Source organism: Podarcis erhardii (assembly GCF_964252035.2).
Source record: "Podarcis erhardii genome assembly, chromosome: 10".
NCBI classification, from domain to species: Eukaryota; Metazoa; Chordata; class Lepidosauria; order Squamata; family Lacertidae; genus Podarcis; species Podarcis erhardii.
This window is the reverse complement of record NC_138500.1, coordinates 46568509-46593560: the sequence shown is the minus strand read 5'-3', so window position 1 is coordinate 46593560 and position 25052 is coordinate 46568509. Positions and strand designations below refer to the sequence as shown.

The 25052-nt window shown below is 41.1% G+C and overlaps 1 protein-coding gene across 14 annotated transcripts in view; it reads right to left on the bottom strand.

Moving 5' to 3' along the window:
* The window catches only part of GRIP1 (glutamate receptor interacting protein 1), a 331256-nt gene that overhangs the window by 234753 nt on the left and 71451 nt on the right, over positions 1-25052 (bottom strand). For 5 of the 14 annotated variants that reach the window (XM_081877834.1, XM_081877851.1, XM_081877845.1 and 2 more), the window contains exon 1: positions 3345-3858. The exons of 3 other annotated variants lie outside the window; for them this stretch is intronic. In XM_081877834.1, the coding sequence (XP_081733960.1) occupies positions 3345-3477 (133 nt within the window). In that variant the 5' untranslated portion in view covers positions 3478-3858. Of the gene's footprint in view, positions 1-3344; positions 3859-25052 lie in introns of those variants that run through there. 6 more of the 14 variants (XM_081877847.1, XM_081877848.1, XM_081877846.1 and 3 more) reach the window with 2 other exon arrangements.

Sequence of the window (25052 nt, the reverse complement as noted above, 5' to 3'; positions counted from 1 at the left end):
GTGTTCCCTTATATCTATTGGAGAAGAACACGATGCATTTGCAAAGACAGCAGCAGTAACTATCCAGAAGTTAGTACTGTACTGTTATTGCATATACTGAAAATTATGCTGGCACAATCATGAAAACCCTACGAAGACACTGCTGCAATGTCTGTGGTTATGGGTTTTGAAAAATAAGCAGCTTATCTGTAATATACGGTATATATTATTCATTTGGCCCACTGTGGAGTATTCTAGGGTACCTGTGGCTATCCAGTTATTTCTGGACTTCAACAGCCAACATGGCCAATGGGCAATGGTTCTGGGAGTTGTGGTCCAACAACATATGGAGGGCCACATGTTCCTGTTCTAGAGCTCCAAATGAAATGAGAAGCGTACCTCTCCTTCCTTCCAGCTACTGTAAATTTGATATAAAGCAAGGTTAAAGGGGCTGGGCACATATCTTACTCTTCAGCCTACTGCTAACTGGAGTGGGAACAGCAGAATCAAATGTCTTCTCCAAGTTTCTTATGACTGCAAGCTCTTCCAAATATTTTTCATCTTCAGTTTAGAAATGCCATCTTTAAGTTAGATACTTTGAACAATTTAAATTTAGATTCTTCAGATGCTACATCATGGATCCAATATCAAATTATATGCTTGCATGGCGCAATATGCAGTCGTGCCCGGAGGTATTAAACATGTATGGCCACTTTTTGCCTAAGACAATTCATTCTACTAGTTATTGTTTCTGTGCTGTTGTTTCTTCCTGGGTTTACTTCTAATGGAGAGCCAGTGTGGTGTAGTGGTTAAGAGCGGTGGACTCGTAATCTGGTGAACCAGGTTCGCATCTCCGCTCCTCCACATGCAGCTGCTGGGTAATCTTGGGGCAGTCACACTTCTCTGAAGTCTCTCAGCCCCACTCACCTCACAGAGTGTTTGTTGTGGGGGAGGAAGGGAAAAGGAGATTATTAGCCGCTTTGAGACTCCTTAAAGGGTAGTGAAAGGCGGGATATCAAGTCCAAACTCTTCTTCTTCTTCTAATGAAGCCCTAACACTTCATACTCAGTTATACATGGCTGTACTTTCCTGCAAGTGCCTTTATGCAGAACTCCCAACAGGATGGGGGGTGGGGAATAGGGGGAAAGGTCAAAAAAATTAACAGAAAGATTTCCAACGGAAGCACCCAATTTACGAAGTGTAACAAAGGAATGTAGGTGTATTGCTATTATGTTTCTTTTAAAATCTCCCCCCACTTTTAAAAATTACTTTGGAACTTCCATTCAACAACAACAAAAGATGAAAGATGGTTTGCTCCACATATAGAAAGCAATAGCTACCAAGAGGTCAAAGTAGCCACACTTAAGGATAATACAGACAACTGCAAGTTTGAGAAACAGCAACACTCCACAGAACACCCTTCTGCAGCAATTACTATGTGTTCCACTTTTCTAGTCACTAGAGCAGGATGTCATGCACTCCAAGATCAGACAAAAATTGCAAAAAAGAAATTATAAGAGATGCTACTGATACAACAACTCCCAAACCACTGATAACCAGATGCTTATAGGTTATCTGTTGGAATTTTATTTATTTATTAAGCAGCTTTTTCTTCCAACTTTGAAACCAGAAGGCATTCCCAGCACCATACATGATCATTATATCTGAAGGTGAAGCAGCTACTCTACTGGTAGTAATATAACCTATGATAAATGGCAAAAGTGTTTTCCAAGTTCAACATTTTTGAGAGACTAAACACTACCATTCTGGTGTAAAACACCAGAATGAAATTACTATCTGATATACCTTGGGAGGCTGGAACATCCAGAGAAGAGTCTATCATTTCATTCTAGGTGGACAATGAGACATCCTTACAGGACAACTCTATTGACACCCTTGCTCAGTGCCATTTTTCACAGAATTTTGTCTTACCCATTTGTATCCTTTGCTTTCCTTTAATTTCTATTGAAGTGCATTATTCAAGGGGAAACCTTGTTTGATTAGTTGCATGGTCTGGAAAGTGGAACAAGGACCAAAGTTGCTATTTTAATCATGTTCATTTTGTACAGTAATATGCAGGTTAGTTTGACTAAGGTTTTGTATCTGATGCTACTATGAAATTATTGCTTGAAATATAGGCGCACACTGGGCATAGAGAACCAAAATTAGGATCAAATTACTTAATCCTCATGTTGTAAAAATTAAGGTCTACATTTGGGTTTTTAGCAGATATGGTTAACTCCACTCCACTCCACAAAGTGCACAATAAATATTCTACAAAAAAAATGTCTGCAAAAGAGAAATGGTTAGATGTCAAATCATTTTTCACTGGCACAGCCATGTACATTTCCAAAATTGCAATTTAACTTTTTTAAATGATAAATGCTCAGGATGCAGTAGACAGGAAACTATTCGCTGCAAATATTTTAAATTAATAGCACCATGTTATACATTTGTTTGTGCCTGGCTGCTTATATTGTCAACACCTTCAGCTTAAAGCATGGCATAATAGACTCAGCAATGCCTACATGTAGCTCCCCAACCCATTGTTCCCTCAGGCACTTCTGGGCATCTCCAATCCTTTGGGATAGGTACAAGACAAAGCATGAACTCAGAGAGCTTACAGGTACAGAGAATATTTTGAGCACATTACATTTTTCAAATACAATTTTGCACAGATCCTAAGCATGATTTTGTTGCCTTGTTATAAACTGCAGCTGCAGACACTTGGCAACAGAATACACTGACAACATAATTAGTTAATTTTTCAACCAGCACCAGAGAAAATAAACTTGAGCTACTTTCTCCTAGAAAGAACGAAGCAAAAACGTATCTACAAAGGGCTGACTTGCATTCAACAACCTTTATGTTTAACTTCAACTTCTAAATTTATGCATGAGTGCAACTACCATAAATGGTACTTTAAAATTGCTGGGGTGTGTATGTGTGTGTGCGCACAGACACACACATAATATATATTGAAAATACACACACATGAAAAGAGAGAGAGAGAGAGAGATGCAGACATACTGTACACGTGCACTATTAGAAAAGGTCTGCAATATCAGTTTACAGCTTAAAGTGCTTTAATAAAAGGCTTGCAACAACAGAAATCAATTAACTGCGCCTGAAATATTAACCATGGCTTTGAACCCTGCCTTTCTTTCATCCTACAAGATCATAAGAGCCTTTTAAAAAAATAAAAATCTGCCGGTACATCTATGCAGAAATCAACAGTGTTTCTGAAATGCTTTAATACCTGTGTGAAATACAGTAGTATTCTGGTCTGCATTAGCATTTCATGCCTAAATGCAATAGTGGACATTTGTCACAGCAACAAAAAAACACATTTATACAGTGCTTACTTGGAAAGTGTTCCGAGGCGTAATAATAGACATCCTCATAACCCTCATGATAATCCTCCTCTGGCCGGTACTTTTTGCCTTTTCTTCTCCTCGATCTTCTTATCTGCTTGACAAAGCCCAAGAAACGCTCCATCTCATTCAGCAGCCCACAATATCAGGTCTGTGTACCCTCTGTTGGTTTTGGCCAACAGCCGCACTTCACAAAAAGCAGCCTGAGCATGAATGAGCAGCAAATACAGGAGAACTGGCCCCTTTGACCAGCCAGCTTGGCACCATTCAAAAATCAGTTTAAGCTCTGACAATAAAGGACACTCGCTGCGTTACCTTTGCCAGATCCTGAACAGAAAGAACCGAAGAGACCGTTTCAGTCTGAAAACAAATATTTATAAAGAGAAAACCATCAGCTGAAAAGGTACGCTCTTCGTGTCAAACACGCTCTAATAAATAAACGGAACAAAGTTCAAAAGATCTGCCTGACAGCAAGAGGAATCCCAGCACTAGAATTTCACTATTCTGTGTCTCCATCATTTGAAGAGGGGACAGAGGGGCGGAGATAAACGTTACTCAATGGACTGAACCACATCTGAAAGTAGAAGAGGTTTTCTGCAACCTAGTATTTACTACCTTGTTATTTGCAGCTGCACACCTTCAAATGTCATGTGATTTTTCTCTCTTGCCTTCTCTTCTTTGGTTTGCAGAACAATGAACAAGGAACACATCGTTTCTGAATACCATACAATGCAGCCTGAACAAACAGAAAAGTGGTTTAATCCATATACACAGACCACTCACTGGCAAGCGTGTACTGAATGTGTTAATTGGAGCAGCGGGGAGAAACCTTGGCAGCTGCTTCTAAATGACACATTTACCCATTGGGCATTGATATATTTCAATCATTATGCGAACTAAATATTGCAATACATAGAAAGACTCCTCACAGATTAAGCAAAGCATACTTATATCAAGCGAACAAACAAAGGAAGCTACATCATAAACACAGCATATGCCTCAGTGTTTTAAACTAGGCATCCTAAAAAATTTTTGGTGAGTTTTCAAACTTAAGAAAACATGTGAGCTGTGTATGTTCTTCTTTAAACCTACTTTCAGAGCTTGAAAGAATTATCAATGTGTTCTGCTTGAATGCCATTCCACAAGCATTTGCTAAGATAAGGAAGGAATTTCTAACAAAATCAAAGCCTCTTTTACAGCAAGAACAAAAAAAAAACCAAGGCATGTTGATTTAAGTCCAATCAGAATAACATTTGCCAGAAATTATTTTGCAACCCTCTCTACTCTAGCAAAATGGGGGGGGGGGGGAGAGATCATTTATCACCAGGAAGTATCAGTTTGAGATGTAAGACTGGAATGCAATTAGTATATCAGAAGTGGAGACAAGGTGGGAAGTGAGTGTACTGCGTGGTCACTGATACAGAGCACTGACCACTGAGGTGAGGGCTCCAGATCTGTATTGGTGGTCACTGAAAGGCAGCAGAGTACAGTGGTACCTCGGGTTAAGTACTTAATTCATTCCGGAGGTCCGTTCTTAACCTGAAACTGTTCTTAACCTGAAGCACCACTTTAGCTAATGGGGCCTCCTGCTGCCCGATTTCTGTTCTCATCCTGAAGCAAAGTTCTTAACCTGAGGTACTATTTCTGGGTTAGCGGAGTCTGTAACCTGAAGTGTATGTAACTGAAGCGTATGTAACCCGAGGTACCACTGTATAGCATACTTCAGTTCAAGAAATATTGTGCAAGCAATACGCAGGCATGGGCAAACATTGTTGGGTCATACCAAGTGCTCCTGGTCATTCCTTAGCAGTATCCACACTATCCCTGCATATCAGCAACAACCACCAATATAGTATACACCAGTGTTTCCCAACCTTGGGCCTCCAGCTGTTTTTGGACTACAATTCCCATCATCCCTAGCTAGCAAGACCAGTGGTCAGGGATTATGGGAATTGTAGTTCAAAAACAGCTGGAGGCCCAAGGTTGGGAAACACTGGTATACACTTCTCCCTTGGTCACTGGTCAGCACTGGAAGCCATTTCACTGTCCTCTGCCCTATCACACTGGTCATCGCCATGTATCAACCAAATTATCACCTTATCTTAGAACTAGGAAAAAATGGCTATCCTCGCATTATGTGGAAATTGCTTAGACTTCCTGTTAAAATAAAATTATAGTGTCATTCTAAAACTGGACAGTGAACTCAGCTAGGCTTTAATTTACAGTAAAGGAGCCCTTCACTGATTAATCATTTCTGGGAAACCCCAGCACATAAAGCCAGCACTCTGAACTGACCAGCTCCTCCTCATCCATTACTATTTGAGTGCTGAATTTGAGCCAGAGCTCAAAAAGGATCACCCCAGGATCTTGCTTTCAGTTCCAGAGCTCAACCCAGAATCTGTAACAGCATATTTAAACCTTCACTTGGGTATCACTTGCTGTCACATCATACCAGCATCTTTGCCCATCACTGCTACTCCTTATATGGCCACATAGGATAGAATCTTCCTAAGAGCTGGTGTGGTACAGTGGTTAAGAGCAGTAGTCTCGTAATCTGGCGAACCGGGTCCGCATCTCTGCTCCTCCACACGCAGCTGCTGGGTGACCTTGGGCCAGTCACACTTCTCTGAAGTCTCTCAGCCCCACTCACCTCACAGAGTGTTTGTTGTGGGGGATGAAGGGAAAGGAGATTGTTGGCCGCTTTGAGACTCCTTAGGGTAGTGATAAAGCGGGGTATCAAATCCAAACTCCAAACTCTCTTCTAACCTGAAAGAATTGTTTTAACTAGTTAAAAAGAAATTCGTAACTTAAGCTTGCTTGGAAGCCATGTTTTGTATAAATAGAACCTGTGCAGGACCTGGGTGCATCAAAAGGCAAAGGGTATTAATGTCATGGTGAGAGCCTCTTCCCTGGTCAGCCTACATGTATAGAGAGAGTCCTCATTAACCCATAGGTCTTGGACGGAACCACAGGTCAGGGCCTGACTTGCAACTCCCAGCCCACATTAACTTTCTCATGCCATTAAGAGTGTTCTGGACATATCAGCATACTGAAATATATATTGGACCTGATGGTAAGCAAGCTGAAAGGCAGCGTGCTGGGCTGTAGCTCAGTGGTAGAACACATGCTTTATATGCAAAAGGTTTCTGGTTCAATTCCTGGCATCTCCAGGCAGGGCTGGGACTGGGAGAGACTCCTGCCTGAAAGGATGGAGAGTCACTGCTCATCAGCATCTGGGCTAGATGAACCAATCAAGTAGAAGATGCCTTCATATGTTCCTCAGTTGCTGGGTCTGCCAGGCCCCAACCTCCCCATACAACCCTGGAAACATCACCTGCTGCCAACAGATTTCATGCTCACAAGCTGCTCTGCATCCTTATAATACAGTACTGTGCATGCAAAACCAATGGCAGAGGCATGAGAGGGAAAGAGGCTCTGCAGCTTGGTCAAAGATACTTGGTTGATTTATCTATTGATGGCACATGACGGTAAGGTATACAGGTATCACTGCATATTCTTTAGTATGAAAGCTGTATACCCAAAGACATTTATACTGTAATGCATAGCTAGGAATAGAGGAAAAGCTGGATGCTGTTCACATTTGGTGCCAAATCCATCCAATTCACACTTTCTGAAATACTATGGGAACCGAAACATAGCTATCCCTTGAAATTCATACTGATCCGAATTTTGCAATACAGTTCTCCAACCAGCCAGTGTGATGATATTAAGGGAAATAATGCATAAAATGAAGATATTAGTAAAAATAGCATACAAAAATGCATTATATCAGGGGAAATGTGTATGTTACGCAAAACTTTGTGTGTGTGTGTGTGTGTGTGTGTGTGTGTGTGTGTGTTTATTAGTACAAATTCACATAAAATTCTGATGAATTTTCATGAAATTTAAAAAACAACAACAAATTGCTGCAAGATGTGAATAACTGAATTTAGAAATGGAGAGAACCAAAATTGATAGATCATTCCATCCCACTGCATAGCATGCATAATTCACATTGCCAGTCCTTCAATGTTCAGTGTTCTTTTTCCAGGAAATCACCTTCCCAACTCTTATCCTTTTTTGTTTTGGTCCTAAAACCCGGCCCATATCCCCTGTCACCATGTTTCCCTCTCTATTCCAAGAGATGCTTTGATTGGCTGAAAGCCATGAGGCCAACTGTGGTGCAGAGGCATACTTATTTATATTAAACATGTAAATAAGGGGCTGGCCCTTTCAGATAAATGCTTGAAAGTCACAGCAAAATTGTATTCTGAATGCCATCGTGTCAGCCATGCTGTGTGAAGTGAAATACTTTGCCTTATTGTCTACAATCATATCAAGGACTTACCTTCCTCTTTTTAAAAGATGCATGTGTAATTTTAACCCCTTGATTCTATTTGTGTCTCATGAGCAAAATATTTTGCTCTGTTGGGCCAGCAGTGTAAAAAAAGGAAAAGAAACCCATTATTCACGCATGATGTATGACAGCAACTATTTATACTATTAAATATGTTTTGAAACATATTTCAGGGTAACAGAGAACAAGGAGAATAATTCAAGTCTGAAAACATAAAATAAATTTATGGACTCCCAGGAGATCATCTCTACACAATGTTTAGTGTGAAGAATGAAAGCTAATTAGATGTCTAATGATCTGCATGACATTTTGTGAGCGCCACACATGGTTTCTGCAGCATAAGTTCTTTTGCAAAAGGATGGAAGCTAGAAAGAGTAAACTACAGCCAATTATACATGCTCTAAGTCAAAGAGATGTGACAGTTGCAACATTATATGTTTAGAAAATATCTGCTCATAAGGCAGAGGAGCCTGCAGTGAAACCATTTAAATGCAATATCAAACAATAAGTTAGACATATTCTGATACAGACCATATAATTATTGTGTCCTCACTTATATTCTACCGTAGTATCCAGTATCCAATATTTTTATTGCATGCCTTGCAGTCCGTTCAATTAAATATTTTAATTCCATTGCAAGCTTTGATCAGTGGATCCTGTAACCACTCCCTTCAGTTACTCATGCTAACATATATTTCTGTCACTGGAACAGGGTGGTGGGGTTACTTAATTACATAGTTACCAAACAGTAGCTAAATAAGAGGATGTGGGATCATTAAAAGCAAAAGATCACACTAAAATAGAAAGAGGCTGAGAGGTTTTATGCTAGTACAAACAGATCCACCCTTTACTGATCTTCAGCTGGGCTACAAGTTTCACTTGGCACCTCTTCCTCTTGAGTAGGCTCCTCCTGTATCTCCCATCATACTTGCCTTTTGTCTAGGCCTGGGGCCTAGAAAGGGGATGTCCAGGTCTACAGTGTAGTGTAGGGGCTTGTTTGGGGTCCCAAGTGTTAAATGTTTGTGTGATCAGGTGAGCCAGGGTGTTTCTGCATGGCCCTACACCTATTTCTCAGATAAGGGCTGCCGCATGGAAGTTGGAGCAAGCTTGTTTTCTCCTGCTCTGGAGGCTAAGACTCGAACCAATGGATTCAAGTTACAAGAAAGAAGATTCTGGTTAAATATCAGGAAGAACTTTCTGAAAGTAAGAGCTGTTCGGCAAGGGAAGAGACTCCCCAAAGAGGCAGTAGACTCTTCTTCCTTGGAGGTTTTGAAGCAGAGGTTGGATGGCCACCGGTCGTGTATGATCTAGTTGAGATTCCTGCATTACAGGGGGGCTCTCAGGGTACCTTCCAACTCTACAATTCTATGTACAGTGGTCCCTCAGGTTAAGAACTTAATTCATTCTGGAGGTCTGTTCTTAACCTGAAGCACCACTTTAGCTAATGGGGCCTCCTGCTGCCACTGCACCGCCGGAGCACGATTTCTGTTCTCATCCTGAAGCAAAGTTCTTAACCCGAGGTAATATTTATGGGTTAGGGGAGTCTGTAACCTGAAGTGTATGTAACCTGAAGGGTATGTAACCTGAGGTACCACTGTAGTGCTAGAATATAAGTCAGATGGGTTCTTGAAACTGAGCCATCCATGTGGTAAGTGAATTTCAGTCTCCCTCACAATACATTACTGGCAATTATTAGCATATTAGTCTTCTGAAACATTAGGTCCAACAATATATTAAGTTGATTTAAAGCTTTATTGCCCTTGCATGGCTCACCAGATAGAACTGCTTCTCCTCACTGCCTCTGTGAGGCAAAGTTAACCGGTGCCTTGCTGGAGCAACTAAGCAATTCTTCTTAAGTCTTAAATTTAATAAATAATAATACCTATGGCCTTTTAAACTGTGTGGGAGGGTTTCTGCTTTTGTTTGTTACTGCAGTATTTTTGTTTGTATTTTAATATTGAAAACCGCCCTGTGATCCTCGGTTGAAGAACGATACAGAAATTTAATAGATAATATGTAATGATAATATCCTCAAAAATCCAAGTGAAAATTCAGTTTCTATTGCAAACGTTACCTCTAGAAGAATTTCTTTTTAAAAATATATATATATTATATTCTGTTTAGTATAGAGAATATCAAAAAGTTTAAGAGAACTATAGGACCAAAGTTAAAGCACTGGATAAAACCCAAAAAGCTTCCCGAAAGCCGAAAGCATTCTGTAGTCATAAAGCTTCTTCCAGTTATTGCTGCATGAAGATAACAATGATGAACAGAAGGATTTTACTGCCGGCAAGCTCAAACAAGTAAGTTCTGGTTAGTGATAAAAAGGACAAATATATACCCATATTCTTAGTTTCTGAAGTGCCTCAGCTTTTCTGACGCTTCAGATGAATAACAAAGCAAGGATCTAAAGTTTATTAACTCACACTGGAAGTACTTAAACTTTCCACTAATTATTTCCATTCCTACTAATTACGAAATAAATGCACTGGAATTAAGACTTTTCTTATCCTTGCAAGTTCTACAATGAAAGCAAGTTTAAAAAGTAATAATGGCTGAAAACCCCCAGAAAGGCAAAGAAACATCCAAATATATGTAAATGCATATTATTACTCTGTTCTGACAACCTCAGTCATCAACCAGATAGCACAGTCCACTGAAAGCCATTGCATCATACCCATTTCTCACACTGTAGTATTTTTCAGCGTGTTAAGAGATAAGTGTGACCTCCAAGGCCATCTGAACCAATTTTTTATACAGTGAAAGGATTTATGGGTCACAAACAATTCTTGACAGTCATCCATCCACTGTCTCCCTTAAAAAAAAAAAAAAATCAATACCACAATCCTTTCAGTAATCTTTTTCCATTGACCAACTGCTCTTGCAGTCGGAAAGTTCTATACAGTCATACCTCGGGTTACAGCCGCTTCAGGTTGCATTTTTTTGGGTTACGGACCGCCAAAACCTGGAAGTACCGGAACGGGTTACTTCCGGGTTTCCTCAGTTGCGCATGCGCAAAATCACGCTTTGTGCATGCGCAAAAGCGCCGAATCGTAACCCGCGAATGCGCAGACGTGCCGCTGCAGGTTGCGAACGCTGCGAGTTACGAATGTGCATCCTGCACGGATCACGTTCACAACCCGAGCGTCTACTGTATCTACCATCCAATCAACAATATTACAGCTCTCACCTGGAAGTTGCCTGAAACACCCTTCACATGGTGGCTGTTCCACACAACCTGCTAGGTCATGCAGATTGCTGCAGTTGCATTAAGAGTCTTCATGCCAGCACCAGCAGCTGCCAAGGATGTTGTTCAACTCAGGCACTGGAAACTGTCCATTGTCCAATACAACAGTTGCAATCTCAATTACAGAATAACAAAAACTAAGCACAGGTGGGGCACCCTGTTTAAATAACCTATATATATGTTGAAAAGTTGTTTACACAGGAAGAAACAGGAAAGGGGGTTGAAATGTTGGGACCTTGGTTGGATCTCAGGCAGAAAGGGCAACAGGGATGCTAGATTTTCCCTCTGACCTTCCTGTGGAGCAGGAAGCCTCAGTGAAGGCTAGAGGAGAATTTGATCACCCCAGGGGGAGGCTAAACAAGAGATGGTAGTGTCTGAACCAGAGTTGGAATAGAAGGATGCAGTCTTGTCATCTGGAAGCAGGTTCCAGCTTCACAGATGGAACCAGACCCCCCACACATATACCCCACAGAGTGTGCACTTCCAATCTTAGCATTCCCACAAGTCCCACAAGTGAGCGCACCATGCCTCATTTTTAAAAAGCTTGGCAGGTAGAGCAGGGAAGCTTGTTGGGACATTCAATTCTGAACTTCTTGCCATGCTCCTAAAATTCTGAATCATGACTCCTGAACACTGTGCCTGCTGCCAATACTGGACTGTTAGTTGTATGAATAAAGATCTTTTTCTTCTTTACAAGTAGGAGCTTGAGTGTGTGTGTGTGTGTGTACGCGTGCGCGCTGGGTGGGACCAGGGGCAAGCAATGGAAACAATACTGTATGGAAGCAAAAAAGGGTGATTTTTTTTGGGGGGGGGATGTTCTTAAAACATAGCCGTGTCAAATGAAATATTTTGTTGCTTTTGATCTGTTGAGCTATCTTCCCCTGAAGTGGGGGAGGGGGAGAGAAAATGATTTTCACTAGAAGGCTTTATCGCTTTCCACAGATGACAACATCTGCTATGTTTATAAACCACTCTTAGAAACCAGGATTACAACCATGGCCATTTTTGCCTATGTAGGTGTGACTTGCTAATTAGATGCTTGAAACTGAGGGGGCCAAGCTTTTCTCACAGCAGACCCACTGAACTTAATGACCCAAAGTTAGTCATATCCATTTATTTCAATGGGTCTATTCTGAATATGGTTAACACTGGCTACGCCCCTGAAATTCTATACATGCTTACTTGGCAGTAAGTCCCCCTGAACTTAATACGACTTACTTCTCAGCAGAAATATATAGAACGTACTCTGAAAGCACAATCCTATCAGAAACCAATTTAATAGTACAGTTTGTAATGTCAGGCACATGCTAGAGTAAATTTAGAGTTGTGAGCACTTGCAAGGATTCATGGCACTACCAATGAAGCTTTTGGCTTAGTGACTATTACTATATTTCACCTGCAAGCAAACAGATATCACCAAACTAAAGAATTGAGGTTCGTTAATAATCTCTTTTAATGTATTAAATAAACTTGTATACTGTATTATGAAATCTCAATATCAATGACTTTTTTCTGATATTGAAAGAAATAGGAGATGACTTACAATTTAAGAAACACAGGCTGCCACATAGCAGCTCTGTTCATGTGTAACATTCCTAGTCTAACAAACCATGGTTTGCTGCAGTGAGAATGTCCAATAAGCACAAGTGGTTCCTTCTCTTTCCTGCCTTACTCCTCTCAAGCACCCAACTGCAGAGACACTCCCTGGATTGCTAAATGAGTTTCTCCTAACGTCTTACTTAGGAACTGTTGTTTAAGAGCACTCCACAGACTACGACTGCAAAATACAATTTGATTCTAGTTTACAATCCTGGTTTGTAGAGAGGGCTTCAACCAGTTTCCCGGTGTGCAGCCTTAGTGTGAATCATTGCAATGTTACAATTTACAGCTGCAGAAGTGAAGTGCCAGTGTCAACTCTCATCCAGGAATCAGCTGATCTGTGATTTTATATGCCTACTGGTTTAGTCTTAAGCATGCATCAGTGACCCTGAGCATTAATAAAAGCTCTCTCTCTCTCTCTCTCTCTCTCTCTCTCTCTCTCTCTGTGTGTGTGTGTGTGTGTGTTTGTGTGTGTGTCCCCAAGGTGTTAGCTCCAAGTGCTTATAAATCCTGAATTAGGATACCTCAGAAATAGGGCCCTTGCATAGAGATATATTCAAAAACTTTTACTTGCGCTTGATTTTAAATGCTTAAGGTAAACACAAACCAGCTTTTCAAGCTTCACTACCCAACTGAGAGAGCTACAAATTGTTGTTTTTTTGCATTCAGTTTAGATCGTAAGATTCATTATAAAATAATAGTGTCTGAAATTAAGTAGGTATTGTTTGTGTCCATAAATACTTAGATATTGATGCTGGAATATCAGGATCTTAGTCAACAACCTGGTTGCCATGTTTCAGTTTTAAACATGATTTTCTACAATAGTAGCCTTAAATGAGAAAAACTCTAGTGAAGAGGAAATAATCTCATATTGGTAAAAAGAATAAGCTGAGCTGTAGGGGTTTACAACACAATGCTTTTTGGAAGCTAAGGATGACTGTTTGACATTTCATTTTCTAAGAAGTCTAAACAACCACAATAAATTTACAAATGTAGGCATGCCGTACTGTTAAATTTCATTTCACGCTCAGTAAGCAAACATTACCAAACTGTCGTCCTCAGTCTTTTTAGCTAGAAATCTTGTAGCCAATAAAGTGTTGACCTTGAAATATTTCACAGATTGATAAATTGGCTTAGTTTGCTAGTCACTCTTTTAGAGAATATGTTGGCCAGCAAGGTAAGATTGTGCTTACTATTGCAGTATCACATGATACTGGTCAAAGCCTAACTTAACTACCCATACCAATCAAACATACACATCATATGGCTGTACTGAGCACTGAATCAGATCAGGAAATATGTGTTTCCTAAGAGCTTTTAATACTTACTTTATCATAATAGAGAAGCATTTACATTTCTACAGCCAAAGAACACACGTAGTAGCTTTATAGGAAAGGATCATTAACTACTGCAAGTCCCTGTTCATCAGTTTTTGCTTTGAGTGCATCTACACATCAAAAAGAAAAATGCCCTTGTCTTATTTACTCAAGGGGTGTTTATGCTATCTTAGCAAAGCAGTAATTCATTTGAAATATTGCACGACAGTAGCAGTGCAAATTTGGAAAACAAATATAGAAGATGGAGCCATTTGCTTATTTGCATTACTCAATAACTGAGTTTATAAATATGATCCATTTATATTTTTATTTCCTCACTATTATTATAACACCATGGATTAAATTCAGTCATACAAATACTTGTATGTTATCAACATACACATAGACAAAATAAACAACTAAGTACAGTATAAAAAAACTTTTTAGTTGAATATGTTGCAATACTGTAAAATATAATTTAAGAAATTTATATTCTCCCTTTCAAAAAAAATTAAAATCTTCAGGGTGAACATAGAAAGCTGCTGGTCCATCTGGTTTAGAACTGTTAACTCTGACTGACAGGTTTCAAAGGATAGTTTCCCCTCCCCCCTCCTATCTGAACATGGGAATTTATGCAGTAGAAGGGGGGTGGGCTGTGTGGAGCCCAAACAATGATGCAAATTTGAGTGATTTGGGAGTCTCTCTCTCCCTCCCAAGCACGATATCAATAAACACCCGACTCCAATCAAGGCCCTCACAAAGCATCATGCCACTCTGCCATTTCTGTCATTTTATGCATCCTTTGGTCCCCCACCCCTCATTTCTTTGTTCCTCTGGTCTATGGGCTTTGCAGGAAATGAAGGTGACCAATATATTGCCCGAGGAGCATTGAAAAGTTCTTTATTGTTGTTTGTTAAAACACAGTACTGGAGATTTTTAGAAAGCTTCATTTTTAAAATAAATAAATCATACATTGCTCTTTTAACAACACCAGAACTGTTCAGGCAACATTTTGCAAACCTATCAGAGGACATAAGGACCCGAAAGGAAAGAATCAGTGTGAAGATAAAATTATTATTTTTTAAATACACAAGAAAGAACACAAATCACTTGGCAACCTCTTAATTATTTAAGGTAAGGAAGAGCAAGAGGCAACCCCTTGCCAAGAGATTGTGGAGGGAAATGAGTACGGTATGTCTTACTGCTTTCACACAAAGCCCATGGACTAATTTGCTTGCAATTTGGCAGACTTAAATCAATTTTCTCATGGGACTCTTGTGCCTATAAATTTTATCCACTTTGGCCCAAAAACAATGTTGGCATTCCTAGAGCTTGGAAAGATATTATTTCATTTCACATTTTTAAAGCAAGCTTACCCAAATCACACTTCCTAAATCAAAACACAAAGCAAACCTCAAATATCATTTGAAATTTGCATTCTCTGAATTTTTCAATGCTGTCCTCCAACCAAAAAATTAATACTAAAAAAATCATATATATTAGGGGAAAGTTCATGAGGAAGTGTGTATATTTGTAAATATAATGTTAAAAATGCATTACATTAGATAAAATTGCTTTCAAGAGTGTATTAGCAAAAATGCACATGGAATACATGTTGACTTAAAAAAAAATGCAAAATGAGGCAGAAATAGAACAACATAACTTTTCTGAAGGAAGAGAAATATTAGAAGTTCTTTAGGCCAATTATTAGTATTCCAGGCTCAGTTTTGCAGTGCCTTGCATTCAAAGTGTGTAATACTTGCATTTACTGTTTCCCTGGACTTAATGATCCATTGTTAACAACATCAGAGATTCCATGTCCTAAAAAAAAGTCACCCATTCAGTACCCCGAAATTATTTTCAAAAGTGCATTGATTGGCCCAGGAAACTATCTTCTGATTCATATATCAGAGTGGACTGCTTGAATTTAAAAGAGTTACGCTTAATGAATGTTTTTATGTAGCTACACTTGCCAAATAATTTTCCCCTGAAGAAGAACTTTACAGCTTGAAACATGCTCAGATATTGAATGCTTAACTTGGTTCAATAAATCTTCATGCACCTTCTACAATTTTCTGTGCAACAATATTTAAGGCTAGTCACAAATATGCATCTTGAACTGAAGAGGGGAATGAAAACCAATTTGGTATGTGTTTGATTTGGCATGGGAAAGTATCTGGAAGGGAAATGATTAAGCACACATCACTTTTGTGCTTAAAATCACACACCGCACCCTACTAGAACTGTTAGCAACAAGAGCATTTGGCTCTGTTGGCTGCATTTAGTGCGTAAAGGTAAAGGGAACCCTGACCATTAGATCCAGTCATGGCCGACTCTGGGGTTGCAGCGCTCATCTCACTTTATTGACTGAGGGAGCCGGCGTACAGCTTCCAGGTCATGTGGCCAGCATGACTAAGCTGCTTCTGACATACCAGAGCAGCACACGGAAACGCCATTTACCTTCCCACCAGAATGGTACCTATTTATCTACTTGTACTTTGATGTACTTTCAAACTGCTAGGTTGTCAGGAGCAGGGACCGAGCAACGGGAGCTCACCCCGTCACAGGGATTCGAACTGCCGACCTTCTGATTGGCAAGTCCTAGGCTCTGTGGTTTAACCCATAGTTTTCCCTTAAAGAGTTGCTCCAGCTAATATAACACCTGCTCCTTTTTGGTCTGCCTGTCCTTATCTTAGGCGGTGTATACACCATGCATTTTAAAGCACCCCAACCCCAATGAAAGAAACAGGGGAACTGTAGTTTCTTAAGGGTGCTGTGAATTGCACCTTTGTGAGAGGTAAACTAATGTTCCTACGATACTTAGGAGTGAATGTGTTTTTCTATAGGTGACAATATGAGAGATAATATTATCCCAAATACTTCTGAGAAAATAACAATTTGATATCTCTATAGCATTAATGATTACTACTGCTACAACAGCAGCAGCAACAACAGCAGCAGCTATTGCCAGTTCCAGTGCTTACAGCCTCTGGTAGAAGTTTTGTTTAAGCTGGATCATTCTCTGCCCCCAGCATGATGCCATCCAGGGAGCACGTCTTCCCCCCTATACACTGCAAAGACTGAGAAAACCTCAATAGCTATTTGCCACTGGTCACTCATCCACCCAGGCAGGTTGGCAAATGGTAATGGGGAAAGAAGAGGAGTTTGGACAATATCCTGCTTTATCACTATCCTAAGGAGTCTCAAAGCAGCTAACATTCTCCTTTCCCTTCCTCCCCCACAACAAACACTCTGTGAGGTGAGTGGGGCTGAGAGACTTCAGAGAAGTGTGACTGGCCCAAGGTCACCCAGCAGCTGCATGTGGAGGAGCGGGGAAGCGAACCCGGTTCACCAGATTACGAGTCTATCACTCTTAACCACTACACCACACCGGCTCTGGAGGGAGCTGGAGGGAGCAGAGGGGAAGCAGCTGATGCTTTTGTTCCCCATTTTTGCAGAGGCAAGTGAAAAACAGAGGCAAGGAACAGAATAAGACCATTTTCTGGGGCTTCCCATGGAAATCTGTTGCCCACTGGACTAGATGGTCGAGTGGCCTGAGCCAGCAGGGAACACACCTACCTGCCCTTTTGCCTCTATGAGATGGAGGCAGCTGCTATTCAATGCCTAATGGACATCACCCTGACTGTGAACTACCGTATTTTCGCTCTATAAGACTCACTTTTTCCCTCCTAAAAAGTAAGGGAAAATGTTTGTGCGTCTTATGGAGCGAATGCAAGGTGCACAGCTATCCCAGAAGCCAGAACAGCAAGAGGGATTGCTGCTTTCACTGCGCAGCGATCCCTCTTGCTGTTCTGGCTTCTGAGATTCAGAATATTTTTTTTCTTGTTTTCCTCCTCTGAAAACTAGGTGCATCTTGTAGTCTGGTGTGTCTTATAGAGCGAAAAATATGGTAACTTCGATTTTCAAGTATAGCCAAAACTGATTTGTTAAGTGATGCCTCATGTTTTAAGAAAATAATTTGGTGCTGAATTAACAGCCAATTGGTGTAGCCAAGCACCACAAACAGACGTGCAGAACGGAGACTTTTGAAGAGCTTAGAGGAAACATTTTAGCACCCAAAGACTATACTTCTCACATGAAAAAAATGTTTTACAGAACATTCAGTTCAGCCTTTACAAATCAGTTATCACCATGAGTAAGAAGGAAGAAAAAAACCAACATAGGTCTAGGTTTTACAGGCTGTCTTCCCCTTTCCCCAGAGGCCTAAATATAAATAAGACGGGTTGAATTAAATCCATTTATTAAAATTTATATACCATCCTGTAGGCTCCTAGCAGTCTACTTCTGTGACCATCTTTCCAGCTTGATAATTCTGTAATAGAACACATTGAAATGATGATGTTTGCATTTTTTTTCCAGCAAACACATTAAGGAATGCAAATGTTACTGTCTTTTTTTGTGGTGGAGTGGGTACCATCTGTTTCAATAAAGTTGTTATGCTCTAATATATGTGGATTAGGCTTTTTTAAAAAACAAAAACAAAAACAACCACCACCACCTTAAATTATATTTAAATGTATGCATCAATTATTTATGGATGGTCATGTGTTTTATTATGTGGCATATTAAGAGACCTTTTGGGAGAAGAGAAAGAATTATGAGTCAGATATTAAGTGAATCAAATATAGGCTTAAATTCAAATTATCTAGACAGCTAAGCAATATTTATGCATGTGTGTGTATGTGTGTGTGTGTGCAGATAGATAGATAGATGCCTTCAGGTGGAAAAGGAGAAAAAATTCTTCAGTAGCAGTAGGCACTTGATAGCTAAGACCAGAAAGAGTCTATGCAAAGCTCTAACTCCATGTCCTAGCACTTGTTATACTAATGTCAGCTTTAAGAAGAGATAGGAAAACCTATGTTTTTTAGTTCTCCTAACATTTTCTCTTTAAAGGTGGTTGTAAAAAAATAATGAAATATTTTAAAGTAATTCACTATCCATTACTTTAGTCTAGTTTTAAAAAAAGTTTGTAGAAAAAACATCCCTCTAAGTCTGCTAAAAGCACATCATTAATTTTCAATGCAATTCGAAAAACACAATTACTTCTGCAAGTCCTTATGACCTTTGTGCTACAAAAAAAGCACAACACTGCTTTGGAAACAACGCCAATTTGTTAATAAATAAATAAATAAACTTACCAGTACAGTAAAAAAAATCTTTTCTGTTTTGTGCATGCATAATATCAGCTATGGAGGAGTGCATAGCTGTAGGCCAAACGAGATATGGGGAGGAATTGCAGTGCTGGGTTTTTAAAAATGCACTTTTCACAAATAAGAGTGTGAGCTCTAATTTTTACAACAAATAAAGGGAAACCTTTCTTTCTGCCATTATCCTGCTGTGCTCTGTTGCTCCAGGCAATCCCTGCCCCAGTTAATCCCAGTTCATTGCAGTCTCTTTTCTCCCAATAAGCAGCTCCCTAAGGTGGGAGGGATTTATCACAACTTAACTTTGTATCTTTTCATTTAAGTACTAGACCAGACTGCACTTTATACCTGAAGTGTGCACAAATGAGGTCTCAAAATTCTCCATCTAATTTTTAGGTAGAAGAATTGGTATGGGGCATTTTGCCAAATTTATGCAATTGGAGGAAGCACAGTTTGGGGGTGGTGTCCCCATCTGTAGTGGTAGTAGCACAGGTTACAGTGGTACCTTGGTTTTCGAAAGTAATCCGTTTTGGAAGACCGTTCCGAGCTCTGAAACGTTCAAAAACCGAAAACTCAATAGCCGACAGCTCGGCCTCCGGATCTTGCAGTCAATAGAAGCAGCGTGGCATGTTCAACTTCTGAGGCGTGTTTGAAAACTGAAGCATTTACTTCTGGGTTTACGGCGTTTGAAAACCGAAATGTTAGTCCATGGAGACGTTCAAAAACCGATGTACCACTGTATTTCCTGTCCTAGGGACTTTTGTTTTGCTGCTGCTGCTACAGCAATTGTGTTTGAGGCCAACTACCAATTTGTATCCTTCATAATGCTCCAGATGTTCTCCTGCAATGATTTTGCAAAGTTTTTTGCAGATAAAATCGCTCAGATTCGGGAAGAAGTAGACTCCACCGTGGGAGCAGGGCCGGGGCGGGAGAGTGCTAGAGTTCTGTCTAGTCAAGATGAGTGGGATCAATTCCAATCTGTTACCTCCGAGGATGTGGACAGGCTGCTTGGACGAGTGAAGCCAACCACCTGTCTCCTGGATCCTTGCCCATCCTGGCTTATAAAAGCTAGCCGGGAAGGACTGGGCGATGGGCTTCGTGGGGTGGTGAATGCTTCCCTCCGTGAGGGAGCCTTCCCAGACCCGCTGAAAGAGGCGGTTATTAAACCGCTTCTTAAAAAACCATCTTTAGATGCGGCCACGATGGCCAACTATCGCCCAGTCTCAAATCTTCCATTCTTGGGCAAGGTGATTGAGCGAGCGGTGGCCGAACAACTCCAGGCACGCCTGGAAGAAGCGGACCATTTGGATCCCTTCCAGTCGGGATTCAGGCCTCATCATGGGACTGAAACTGCCTTGGTCGCACTGGTTGATGATCTTCGGCGGGCTAGGGACAAAGGTGAGAGCTGTTTCCTAGTTCTGCTGGATCTCTCAGCGGCGTTTGATACCAATGACCATAACATCCTTCTGGACCGTCTTGAGGGGCTGGGAGCTGGGGGCACTGTCATACAGTGGTTCCGCTCCTTCCTCCTGGGCCGTGTTCAGAAAGTGGTGGTGGGGGATGAGTGTTCAGACTCCTGGGCTCTCACTTGTGGGGTGCTTCAGGGTTCTGTCCTCTCCCCCATGCTTTTCAACATTTACATGCAGCTGCTGGGAGAGATCAGGAGGTTTGGGCTGGGTGTTCATCAGTATGCGGATGATACCCAGCTCTACCTCTCTTTTAAATCAGAACCAGTGAGGGCGGTGAAGGTCCTGTGTGAGTGTCTGGAGGCAGTTGGAGGATGGATTGAGGTTGAATCCTGACAAGACAGAAGTACTGTTTTGGGGGGACAGGAGGCGGGCAGGTGTGGAGGATTCCCTGGTCCTGAATGGGGTAACTGTGCCCCTGAAGGACCAGGTGCGCAGCCTGGGAGTCATTTTGGACTCACAGCTGTCCATGGAGGCACAGGTCAAATCTGTGTCCAGGGCAGCTGTTTACCAGCTCCATCTGGTACGTAGGCTGAGACCCTATCTGCCTGCGGACTGTCTCGCCAGAGTGGTGCATGCTCTGGTTATCTCCCGCTTGGACTACTGCAATGCACTCTATGTGGGGCTACCTTTGAAGGTGACTCGGAAACTACAACTAATCCAGAATGCGGCAGCTAGACTGGTGACTGGGGGCGGCCACCGAGACCATATAACACCGGTCTTGAAAGACCTACATTGGCTCCCAGTACGTTTCCGAGCACAATTCAAAGTGTTGGTGCTGACCTTTAAAGCCCTAAACGGCCTCGGTCCAATATACCTGAAGGAGCGTCTCCACCCCCATCATTCTGCCCGGATGCTGAGGTCCAGTGCCGAGGGCCTTCTGGCGGTTCCCTCATTGCGAGAAGCAAAGCTACAGGGAACCAGGCAGAGGGCCTTCTCGGTGGTGGCGCCCGCCCTGTGGAACGCCCTCCCAGCAGATGTCAAAGCGATAAACAACTACCTGACATTCAGAAGACATCTTAAGGCAGCCCTGTTCAGGGAAGTTTTTAACGTGTGATATTTTACTGTATTTTTGCTTTCTATGGAAGCCGCCCAGAGTGGCTGGGGAGGCCCAGCCAGATGGGCGGGGTATAAATAATAAATTGTTGTTGTTGTTGTTGTTGTTGTTGTTGTTGTTGTTCTAGAGCATTGGGGTAGACAGGTGGGGTTGCAGCCAACACAGAAAGAAAACATTGATTGATTGATTGATTGATTGATTGATGGATGGATGGATGGATAGTTTGAGAAAATTCTGCAAAGTTGTTTTTCTTTTCCTTCAGGGGAGCTAAGAAAGAGCAGGGTCAGAAACTGTCTCAGAAACACTTTTTATACCAGCTTATAAGAAAATCCTGATTTGTGAAAATTAAACGCAGATTGTTAGACAACGAATTTCAAGAACATAGTAGCCAAATCAGAAATAGCGTCTGTGCAATGGCGATGTATCTCAAATTAACCCTGAATCAACGAAGGGCATACATGCTATCGAGACTGAATGTGCTACCATCAGCAATACTATAGGGGAGCTTCCAGCAAATACCACGCCCCGGTGGACAGAATCATACAGAATCAGTTGCGCATGTTCTTTTGCCCTGCCCCTTGTATCAGACAATTAAGTTCTTCATCAGTTGACTGTTAGCTGGGAATGGCAGTCAGATGAATGTAAGGCAGCTGTCCTAATGTTTACCCAGGATGGGGATAAAATGAAGGTGGTAGGTTTCTGCAACACGCAGTGGGGATCCGTGAACGTTATACAAGAATATTTTAATTATTAGATCCATATTTTGCGGAGTAGTTTCGTTGCACTGAACCTTTTGGGATTTTGTCTATATGCCAATAAAAGGTTTGAGATTGTAAAATTGAAACATTTTGTACACAAACTCAATCAGCACAGAAACAAGCACAGGCAACAAACATGGCTCCCCCAACCCATGTTTACTTTGGCCCTGAAAACTTTAAAAGAAAATGGAACGAGTGGAAGTTGTCGAATAAAAGCAGTTCATGTTTGAACTGCTTCGCAGGTCATCCTCTGCTCCTCCAGAAACAGTATTCCCTGCTTTATTTTCATCTAATCAAATGCAATGTTGCTTATAAAAATTTTAAGCTAATGGTATAAAGAAATTCAAAGAACAATACAGCAGTCAGAAGTTCTTTTGTCAATAAATAAATGATGAGGATCACAATGTTTTGGTTTCAAGGGGAAACTAAAGATGACTAGAAGCAAAGAGATAAAAACCTCAAATTTATGCTCCATCATACACAGCTTTGCAAGTGTCCATACCTCCATGCTAGGTATTTAGCATCCACACAAACAAAACACATGTCCTTTGTGGCTAGCATGTATTCGTTTATTTTCTCCTTCCTGCTTCAAGGCCCACTGCATCCACACAGTTTGATTTATGGAATGTGGAATGCAGAATAAGGCTTCTGACGGATTTCCTCTCTATTAGACCAGTTCATTCCACTACTTTCTGTTAAAAAGTAGCACCCAAAATGGATGTGCCTCAAATCTATCCAACTGCCACCATAAGAAGTCAGAGAATGTGTTTCTCAGTGAAAAAAGTTAACAGTATTTGCAACACTAAGTTGATCAAGACTAGGATTTCAACACTAAGTTGATCAAGACTGGGATTGCTTTAAAAAGTAATACTAATCCTTCTGACAGAAACCAGTCTCTTTCTATTTGTCACTGAGTACAGTACAGAGGAGAAACAGTTAATGACAGTAAATAGTTGCTCACACCAATCCAAGCGCCTTGTCCACATCCTCAAGTCACATCAACTGAAATTCATTCAACAAAGCAGGATTAGACCATGTTCTGGAATCTCTTGAAATTCAACCACTTTAACAATAAAATCAAGGTAGTATCACCTATTGGTTGCATGGCATTTTCTTATGGACAAAACATGACTTCCTTTGTTTCTTATGTGTCTTGGGAATACTGTGTCTAGTTGTTCAGGGTAGAAATCTACAACCAGACCAAGATTATTTATGATTTAACCACCGGAAGAGGGGCTACATGCCCTTCAAGTCTGGACCAAGTGTAAGTGGAGCAAATGGACCACACATGGAATGACTCAAATCCACACAACAGCTTTAATATAACCACCTTGAAGAGATTCACTTGCTTTCTTGGTTGGAATTAAAGCACAGGAACAAAACATAAAACTATAGATGAACTGAGCAGGGATAAAATATTTGTCTAAAACAAAATGCTTTCTTCCTGCATTCAAGAATCAGTTACAGTGGTGAGGATCCCAAAGTGTTGCACTGATGGGGGCTTCTCAGTTTCTCACTCCTGACACCAATCTCTCAAATCCTTTTAAATCCGCCCTCAAATCTTTATCCTATGAAGCATGAAGGGATTATGTTAGAAGTAAAAAAAACAAGCCACCACCATGTGTACAGAAATGCTTTGTGTGTGCACATGGAGCACTTTGGATCTTGGACTTTGTGGTGTTCCTTTTCTTTCTCTCTTTTGTACTTAAGATTCCTTTCATGTCACCCTATTGGTTCATACAAGGCTAATGAGAAAGCTGGGTATTGTCTCATCTCTGCAGAGGGCCTGGGGTAGGGGCTACAAATGTATGAACCCATTAACAAGATCAAAGTTCTGCTCGCACAGAGCAATCATGGAAGATGAGACCCGAGCCGACAAAATCATGAGCTGGGTTGGAAGTCCAGGAGGCTTTTGCACGCATCCATCCATGCAAGGGAAAAAGGAAGCTTAGAAATAAGAGTCAGTTGATTTGATTAGGAGATGCAGTGGATCATGCCTAGGCTCAAATATAGGAAATGAAATGTGTAAAGGCCAATACACTTCATAAAAACGCTGTAAATGAGCCTCGGTTGATACAATAGACAGAATTGGGTGAAGGAACTTTTGGACACTGGTTGTTAAGCGTGGAAGGGAGGGACAGGAGGTGTGATGAGTAAAATAACCTGTGAAGAAATTACACTTATCTCAAAAAATATAAAAACAAAAAAGCCACTTCATAGTAACAGAGCAATCCCCAATCGAGAGAAATAATTCTATGTGCAGTAGGGTTCTGAGAGCTTTGTTGCACCCAGCACCAACAAAATTGGCTTTTTACTGAAAGAAGCATTCATCCCCCTGCCCCCCAGCATCCCTTCACATTTACATCATGAGCCATTATTGCTAGCCTATGTCAGGGGTGGGGTGGAGGCTCCAGCCCATGGGCCAATCTTGGCCTACCAGGGGGTTCGATTTGGCCCTCCAAGTCCAAGGCAATTTCTCTAAAACCATGTGAATCTGTCAATCAGCTGTTGGACTAGGGCATGCAGCCAAAGCAGTAGCCCACTTCAGTCCTAGGGAACATGCTGACAATGCAGACTCTTTTTTCCGCTCTGCTGGCCAACTCTGACAAGTGGGTGGGACTGCCCATCTGTCATGTCATCAGATGATTGGCATGTGGCTGGCCCTTCCCACCCATCCATGTTGGTCATTGGAGAGGGGGGAAATAAATATCTATACAAAAGTGCTGTGTATATA